Source organism: Poecile atricapillus, chromosome Z (genome assembly GCF_030490865.1).
Source record: "Poecile atricapillus isolate bPoeAtr1 chromosome Z, bPoeAtr1.hap1, whole genome shotgun sequence".
Lineage (NCBI taxonomy): Eukaryota > Metazoa > Chordata > Aves > Passeriformes > Paridae > Poecile > Poecile atricapillus.
This window is the reverse complement of record NC_081289.1, coordinates 41,576,549-41,585,892: the sequence shown is the minus strand read 5'-3', so window position 1 is coordinate 41,585,892 and position 9,344 is coordinate 41,576,549. Positions and strand designations below refer to the sequence as shown.

Here is a 9,344-nt window from a genome sequence, read left to right as displayed (position 1 = left end):
CTTGTCTTAGAACATGTCTGTGTTACTGGTCTTTACCTCATTTGAGCCCTGAGCAGTCCCATCTGTCCAGGTAAGAAAGAGCATATATAAAAATGCCATTCTTCATTTATAGCAGTGGCTTTATTATGAGAAATCAGTATTGAGCTGATGATTTACAGTTGTGTGGTAGCTGAGCTGTTGGCTCAGTGAGGAACCTGAGCTTGCATGAAACATTGCAGTACAATCCTCAATGTTTTTGAATTTGGGAAAAGTCTTTAAAATGTATTTGTACTTTCTGCATCAAAATTCTGTGGTTATCTCCATAGGCTGTACAAAATTGTGTCAGAGTAAAATACATAGAAAAATATGAGTCTGTTACAATTAAAAATACATCTGCTGTAACTAAAGTAAAACATTCAACTGTCAAGCCAGTATTTTACAAAATACAGTAAACATGATTGTGAATCCGAGAATTTGGTTTGTAAAAACATACATTCTTTTGCATATACAATTCCTTCTCTGAAAGCCACATTTGTGCAGGAAGATTTTGCCTTTGCCATTCCTGACTTTATTTGAAAATTACCAGCATAACGGTCATTAAAACCAAGATGTGTGCAGTTGGTTTTACTGCAGATGAAGCCCGTGTGAGCTCTTGGTAGAGGGGAGTTTTGGGGCATGAAGTAACTCTTGATCTGATTTGATCTGAGACCTCTGGGAAAGAGAAGTCCTGTTTCAAAGCACTGAAGTTTCCAGTGTTGTCAGGTATTTCCACTGTCTTCAGCATCGATCTAAATCCTGGTACAGTAGCCTAAGAACAAACACAAAAGTGTTCTTCCTTGGTTTGAAACACTGAGTTCAACTGTGAAAAAGTAATTGTTTACACTTTAAATGTACAGGGGAAATGTTCTAAAGATACACTTGAGAACATGGAATGGGAAAAGAGTAAAGTTTTCATGTTATAGCAAAAAGACTCTAGCTGTGCAAGAGTCAGAATCCTGCAGTGATGCTTAAACACAAGCCCTTGGCAGCAGGCAGAGCCTGTCCATCATGGGCGTTCTTTGGACTTCCACAGAGAAACCATTTTGACACAAGGCAATGACAGTCACGGATGGTGGTGCCAGCCTGCTGCTGCCCGGATCCCAGGCTCCACCCTCTCACCCTGCAAGAGCTCTGTGGTTTGTTTCAAACACCTCAAGCTCCTGTTGCTGTGCTCCAGACACTCATCTCAGCTGGCTCCACCATCAAGGTCCAAGGAGTGCTTATCTCTGGACATTGAGGACTGTATCAAAAAATATCCTTTCTGCTGACTAATATTTAAATATATGTTGTTTTTTTTTTTTTTTAAGTCTGCTAAAGAGTGTTTACACCTCCTATCTATGACTTGAGCAGTTCAGCTCACCCACCTCTAAGGCTGCAGTCTCACTGTGCTCAGGGACTCAGTGCAATTAGAAACAATACTTCAGTAAGGCTGCATACTCACATTGATCACATAGGTCCCAGGCAAAAGGAGAAGAAAGTACTCCCCTTGTTCATTTGTTCTGTAGGGGCAGACATGTGGCCTTCCTTTGGCTTCCACGATAGCGTTGGGAATAGGATTCCCATTCTTATCAGTAACTTGGCCTTTGACACCTTTGAAAAAAGGGAGAGGAGGGAAAGATCATGAACTGCAACTGGTGAGCCTCTTTCTCTGAGAAAGACAGATTGTTCTGTTGCTGGATGCACTCAAAGGCTATTTCACCACATTTCAGCACATCTAATAATATCACTAGTCACTTTGGCCTTGCTCAAGGGAATTAAACCAGAAAATTCTTAGCTGTTGTTGTTAGTAGCTTACTCTCATGTTAAATTAGCAGTATTGTAATCTCCTCTTCTAAATCTCATTTGCTGAAGGCATCATGCACACTTATTCTATGTCCTTTACTGAAGGGCTTCAATCTTCAGTACAGGTTTGGCAGTTTTTGCACACAAACACCCACCCACCCTTCTTTTTTGTGATTTAAAATAAGTCAGCCTCTTGTCTAGTACTTCCCAAAGGCAGAATATCAACACTGTCTGCTTATGAAGTAGTTTCCCTTAATTCCCACACACCATCTTCAAGGCAGCACAGGCATTAGGCAGAGATAAAATAGCAGTAAGATATTTAGGGCAACAAAATGCAAGATAAGCAACAGGTTTGTGCAAACCCTTCAACTCATTGTTAAGCACCACAGCTTCACTAAGCAGCATTTTTTTCCAAATATGAAGTCAGATCACACCTAGAGAAGCCCTTCAAATTTACAAAATCCAAGCAAGCAAAGACCCGTGACACTTGTGCTGAGGCACACATACACTTAGAAACCTCTGACATAAATGATTGTCCCAAGGCTGCTCAGAAAAATGAGGGGAGTGGGGGAGTGCATGGTCAGACAGCCCCTAGGGTCTGTCTCTTGCTCCTGCCCCACATTTTAAGCCCCTTGCACACCCGTAGTAGCACCCATTGCCCCTTGCCTGACACACTTGTAAGTTCTCCTGCCTTACCCATCCATGGCTTTGTAGCACTTCCAGTTCAGGAACTCCCAAGTTAACACCAGATTTCTCCCCTGTGAGCTGTGACACTGACCCAGGCTGCTGAGGAATTCCCTCTAAGCTGCCTCAGTTTTCACTCTGTCCCCATTGGCGTACCCACCTAGGTGTACTTGTTTGATATATTCGATCAGAGCAACTTTGTTGTCTCTCCAGAACTTTTCCAGCTGGTCTGCTGGAGGATATTTACAGCATGACAGCTCCAATGTAATTTCAAAACACTGTCCCCAGACATAGTTGTAATCTTGCATTCCACCTTAAAAGTGAAATAAAAGGGTTTTCAGCTGCAAAGAAACACTAAGGTCAAATTAAAAGACAAACAGGAGAATTAAAACGTTGGTACTTGCATCATACTTGTAAGAAAAGTAAATCAGATAAGGTACTCCTCAATGCCACACTTGTATTTATTGCCTCCTGTGAAAAAACTTAATTATTTACTCATAGAGTGTTGTTTTCTAAACCATACTTCATATTGGAAATTATGATGATTGTGGCTGAGAAAGAGTGGGCCTTAGACTTAAATTCATTCAAGCTTTCCCAACTGAAAAGGGACAGATAGGCTGGCATAGGATTTGTTACTGCCAAAGCCATTCCAAGACCCTTTTAAGTATTTGAATTCAGACAATGAGAACATACACAGTGCACAAGCCCCATATTCTATTTAGCTACACATAAAGAATTTATTTCTTTCACATTTATTTCAGCAATTAAACATTTAAAAATTGATGACATATGAATAGAAGAATTCCTTCTTTCTGAAAGGAGAAGATCTTGATGCCAAGCAATGTGTGCACATGTGTGTTATGTGTGTTACAGCTACTGCAGGCCTTAAGCACAGAATCAGGCAAAGAGCAGTGACTGCCTCGTTCACTTGTGTAATTGCTGGCTGGAAGAGTCTGAAAACACCCAGGTCCTGCTCACAGAACCTGTGTGAATGAGTTGACTTGCTCCCCTCATCAGCCCTCTACTCTGACTAAAATCACTACCCTTTCATCATCAGAGATGGCAGGAGAAAGTGAGATCATCTTACCAACTGAATGAAACGTCAATGACATTCTTACCTTCCAGCTGGTACCAAGAGTACCCGTTGGTAATGCCTTCTGGGAAGGTTTGCCTGTTGTCACAGCCCGTCCCTTTGTACATGCTGGCGTGGTTGGAAGAATAGGTTTTTGCCAGGTGAATAAAGACATCATCATCTGGAGATCTGCTATAGCCATTCAAAGATCCAGTAACTGCAGAGTGAAGACAGCCGTTGTGCAACTCTCATTACTGGTAAAACACACAGTGGTGGCTTACATGCAGGACAAACATCTCCCAAAAGGATATATTAGGCAGTGAATTTTGATGAGGTTTATCAAATTCTGCCCATCCCAGCTCAAAAGGTAGAAGAACTTTGCAGGAATCCTTACAAATTTTGCTTTGGTGCAGCCAAAGTTCCTAAACCCAGACAGTTGAGGAGAACAGAGTTTGTCACCAGCTTACCTGGGTTACCATTATCAAAGGTGTAACTGGCAACCAGGGCACCCCCATGCAAGTTTGCCGAAAGAACAAATGTTTCATTTTTTATCCAGTCCATTACTGCCCGAGTCTCTGGCTGAATGCTGGCGCTGTTATTTTCAAAGGCATCAGGAAAATTTCTGTTCAGATCTTCTCCATTCCTGTTGTACCTTTGAAAGAGAGAAGACATTCCCATTACTGTTTTGCCTGTGAATACTTCCACATCACTGGCCTCCCAGTACTCCAGATCTGTGGTGTGCTACTATCTTCAGGGAACAGGCAAGATGACCATTTTTTATTTCTCAATGGCGATGGACTTCAGTTTGCTCTCTGGCAGCTCTGGAGTTTTCATAGGCCACAATAAAACAATTCAAGTGGAAACAGAATATTTAACATGCACAGAGAATGCACATCTACTCATAAGTGAATTAGAAAAACCAGAGCCAGGTCAGAAGGACTTTGTCCTCCTCCTGTGTGTGTTTTTTCCTGCTTGTAAAGAAGGCCAAGGTAACTATCGAATAGTTGTATTCCTTGGGCTGCAGTCAATCTCAACAGACAGAAAAAAATCTGAGTCAAACACAGGATGCATTTTCTTCTCCCTGAACCTTAATGCCCAGCTCTGTTCAAATGCTCCCTTGCTTTTTCACTCAGATAGGTCAGTACAGGAATAAAGAGGGTATTCACCGTTGACTGTGTTAATTCTTTAACTCAATCTATTAAACTCTGTCTATTTAATAGTGAGGGGATAAGAAATACCCCCCTCCATACAAGTCCCATCTATTTGCTGAGGAGTACATTTTTTCGTAATAAAAAGGATGGCCTACTCCGGTCACCTAAAGAACCGAACTACCTAAGCTTTCTTTTCTCTTGTTTCTGAGGTTGCCAAGGTCAGTGATCCAAGAGAACCTCTAGCTCACGGGTTTGCTTTTTCTGCACATTCCGAATTTGTCCTTTGGGCGTTTCTTCCCTTTCTCTCACTGTCTCTTTCCCTCTTCTAGCTTGTTAAGCTTTTCATCCCCTTTTTGGTCTCTGCAATAGCCACATTAAAAAATGCAAAAGTAGCACAGGATGCAATGCCAAGTTATATTTTCTTCTATGTAGGTTTTTTCCTCACCATTTCTATTAGCACAGAACCTATTATACCAGCTCTGCTTGTGTAACTCCTTACTAAATCCACATTCAACATGATTTTTAAACACATTGCTGAAGTCCATTCAACAAGCTTAGACACACCTTTTCTCATTAAGAAGGGTTACAGAATTCTCCAATGGAAATAGATCCTTGCACGTGGAATTTTCCTTTTCTTGTAGCACTCCAAAGGTGCTACAAAATAGGGAATTGTGCTCATATTCGCAATCTGGGTCTCCTGCCTAGAAGGTGAGGTCATTATACCATTCTGACCAATTTTTTCTGGCCACACCACATATAAATACCCTTCTGACTCAGTTTTCCAGAAACTCTATGCCATAACAACGTGTCTTCAGAAGAGCACAGCCAAAATTAGCCCAAGCACATCCTGTAGACTCTGCTCTCCACCAAGCATGATTCAGTCTTCTGGCTATCTGTGATTATTATTCCCCACCCATTTATTTTACCTCTCCCACCCTCCTAAGCCACCCTTACCTTCCTCGTGTGTAATAACAATCAGGCACTTTTGTAGCTTCAAACCCATCAGGATTCATCGTTGGCATGATATGAATCCGGGTATTATTGAGTAACCGGGTAATAACTGGGTCACGTCCATAGCTGGTCACCAGGAAATCTATCAAATGGAGCAGGATTTCTCTCCCAACAGTCTGTGTAAAGAAGCACAGATTTTACTTTGATTTTGATAATGGAAGAAGAAGAAAATAAATAAATAAATAAAGATCCACCACCTTGAACTTAGAGGTTTTTCTTATGGACTACACGGACATACCAGGCATATGAGAGCACTCTGATCAACAATGCTTTGTTTTATGCCCTCCCCTAAATATATTTAAAGCAACTGAATAGATAAAAGGAATCACTGGAGGGTTTTCACAAGGGTTTTAAACCCAGATCAACCAGACCTTTTTGTATAATGGGAAACTGACTGTGTCAGATGCACTGCTTAAATCTCGCATGAATAGGGAACAGCTGTAACAAAAACTAAAACTGCCTGATAAACATCACGTGGGCTTGGGAACACCTCAAAAACTGTGTTTTCTCAGTCCCACTGCAGGGTCCCAGCTCTGTGCTGGTGCCTGAGTGACCCTGCATGTGAGCACCAGCTCTGTGTGGCACCACTTGGCACTGGTGCTTCAGAGGGAAGGGAGGACAAGTCTGCCACAAGTTTTCCAGGATGCCACAGAACAGGATTTTTTTCTTGTTGATCCTCTTTTATGGGAAGTCAATATTAATACATGATCAAAGAGGCCACATAGATACTTCTGTTACATTGCTTTCTTTTAACATCATGAATGTGTGCATTGGGGAAACCAAATAAATCCTTAGAAAAAGACATGGAAAGACATTTGTATACAGACTTTAGATCAAGGAGAGGCAGGGGCATAGAAAAAGTTAAACACATATTTTTGTTCATATAAGTTTGTGCAAGTCATGAAAGCTGACATCTCCCTTTAGTCTTTCAGATTTTAGGCAAAATAGTGTCATTTACCAGATTCAGAGTTACGGACCATCCTATTCTACCCCAGAAACCACTGCTACTGTTCACTGGACCATACTTTCCAGGGGCACTTTCCACAGCACTGTGACCCATGCCTCAAGGGTGCTTTAGGGTTCCTAAATCCTGTTTGGAAAGGGAACAAACCAAGACTTGCAGGTAGATGAGTTCTAGAAATAACTTATCTCTATCTCCAAGAACAAAGCCTGGTATATCACAACAGGATCTAAACCAGCACCTGAGTATGTGAAAACAAACTGCTCTGCAGGTTTGATAAACATACTCTGTGAAATTTAAGAAGGGATGCAACAGAACCTGTCTTGTACAGGGAGCTCTTGAAAAGAGTGATAGACATCTTGGGAAGCATATAAGGGTGGGGGAAGAAAGGAGAGGAGAGAAATCAGCCAAATCATGGCCCTGGGCATGATAGGTGAAGTTACCAGACTCAGAATCAGCAAGAATGGCTCTACCACAGAGACAGCTAAACTACAGACAAGACTGGACTGCTGCTGGAGAAACTGGGAAAGTGCTCATCTCCTACTGTACTTCTCTTCAGTGCCTGACCAAAAGAAATCCCAAAAACAAAGGGTAGAGAAGCAGGAACAAAAATGGGGAAAAAGAAAAGTAACAGAAGAATGTGGTAGAAAAGAACAATGTTTACAAAGGATGAAAGATGACCAGATTTTCACAGATGACCTTTTTTGTATTTAAAAGCTAATCCCAGGCTTACTTACATGTACGGTATTTTACAAACTACTTTATAGGTTTCCTGGTTGTTGGACTCAGGGCATTAGGTGATTCAGATTATCATAAAAGTGTTGGCATTTGGGTGATTGCACAGAGAGGAAAGAATATACTTATTACCACTGTTTTGGTGTGGCAACAGAGGAGTGGTTTTGTTTTGGTCCAGAGCAGCCTGCATTGCTTGGGAAAGCACATCTGGAAGTATCTGAGGGAAAGTTTTTGTTTCTGGGAAAGCTCAAGTTCAAGGTCGAGTTTTGATCAAGGCCTTGGAAAGCATCTGCTGCTCAGTCAAGCTTTACCCTGTTACTACAGAGGTCAGGTGTGCCTGTGGATAAGAGTTATGAGTCAGTTTTATTTTAGAGCTTCAAATAAAGGATCTAGACACACTGAAGGTAGATTACTGACAGTAAAGTCTAGGACAGACAGCTTCACCTGCCTCAGGTTTAATATGAAGATAATGAGAAGAGCAGGGGACAGCATGAATGTGTTCTGGGGCTTTGAGAGGACATGAACATCTGTTTTTGATTGCAGTATCTCAAGGGAGATGCTGAGGTGGATTGTACTACTGTATTTCACAGGAAGGATGACAGAAAAGCAAAGGCAATCCCTTTCTACCACCTCTAGGGATACAATTAGACATTAAGTTTCTCTGTGCACTTTCAGATGTCAGCTTCCTCCTGTGCCTCAAAGGGAGAAAGTCAGCAGGAAAGGCATTCAGCGATCCTCAGGGGAAGCCTTGAATGAAGGAGCGTGCATGTGTCAGGACATGGATCAGCGCTGTAGAAAAGGGCGCTACTGCTGCTTCTGTACACAAATCCTCTAAAGTTCCTGACTCTGCCTGCTGGCAGGGCTGTGTCAGCACCCTGCTCAGCTACCACAGGGATTACTCAAGAAGCTCGAGCAGCAGCCAGTTAGGAGATTAAGGTTGGCTCCAATTGCACCTGTACCACTTCACTGCATCAGCCCCGGGTTTAGAACAGTGTTGTTACCACATGAGAGAGACCTAACACCAGGGGACTAGGGGTGGACAGACTGCCCATTTTTGTTATTAAAATTCTGTCCTTAAACATGGCCTGTTTTTTAAGTTGAACAATGTTGAAAGAAAGATCCAAACCATCAGGTAGGACCTGTTTCAGGGCACCACAGTCCTGCCTGCCTTCTTGCTCCAGCCCCAGCTGCTCCACAGGCCAGGTTCAGCATACCAGCCACAACCCCACCTAAGGAAGCGGAGAAACCAGTAGGCCATCCTGGTTTCCCACTGAAATGCCACACTTGCAAGATGTTATTTTTAACACTTGTACAGCACTAATTGTTATGCACCGCTAGGACACACCCCGGTGGGTTAACACAGGGTTAAAGTGGCTGTTTGTGCGAGTAGTTTGGCACACATCCCTTTATTTCTACAGCAGCAATCCCTATGGACATCTGAGAAATACCATGGGTATGGCAGGGAAGTGCAGTTCTCTGGTTTATTATTGAAGAAAATGGCAACACAAAGCCTGCTTTTGATCTAGTAACTGGCATAAGTTGTTACCACCAGGACAAACTCCACCAGCTTCTGGATTTCCCTGGCTGAGACATGGATATCTTTTTCTTTTCCCACTCAGAAGAGTGTGAAGAAAGATAAGGAAAAAAGTAACTGCAGCAAGGCAGTGTTAAAATGTGCTGAAACAGACCTCAGCAACATCCAGCTTTTTTCAAAGTCTGTTGTTAGCATTGAGATTTGATTGTTTTGAATTTTGAAAGCTATGGTACTTCTGACCTTTTTCACAGTACATCAGCTAATACTGAAACTAGGTGGGAAATAGTTCACTATGCAATAAAAAGGGTTTTTTTTCCTAGAGAAAATACTGTTTCCCTGCATATCGCTTCAATAGTATATCACACAGGACTGATGACATAGGACTATGGGCTTACA

General features: G+C 42.1%; 1 protein-coding gene across 2 annotated transcripts in view; it reads right to left on the bottom strand.

Moving 5' to 3' along the window:
- Window positions 1-101: 101 nt before the first annotated feature.
- LOC131572703 (carboxypeptidase M-like) overlaps window positions 102-9,344 on the bottom strand; it is a 28,621-nt gene continuing 19,378 nt past the window's right edge. For both annotated transcript variants that reach the window (XM_058825987.1, XM_058825986.1), the window contains exons 3-8: window positions 5,662-5,834; window positions 4,024-4,208; window positions 3,603-3,773; window positions 2,645-2,797; window positions 1,460-1,608; window positions 102-787 (exon numbers count right to left, since the gene is read on the bottom strand). In XM_058825987.1, the coding sequence (XP_058681970.1) occupies window positions 548-787; window positions 1,460-1,608; window positions 2,645-2,797; window positions 3,603-3,773; window positions 4,024-4,208; window positions 5,662-5,834 (1,071 nt within the window). In that variant the 3' untranslated portion in view covers window positions 102-547. The remainder of the gene's footprint in view (window positions 788-1,459; window positions 1,609-2,644; window positions 2,798-3,602; window positions 3,774-4,023; window positions 4,209-5,661; window positions 5,835-9,344) is intronic.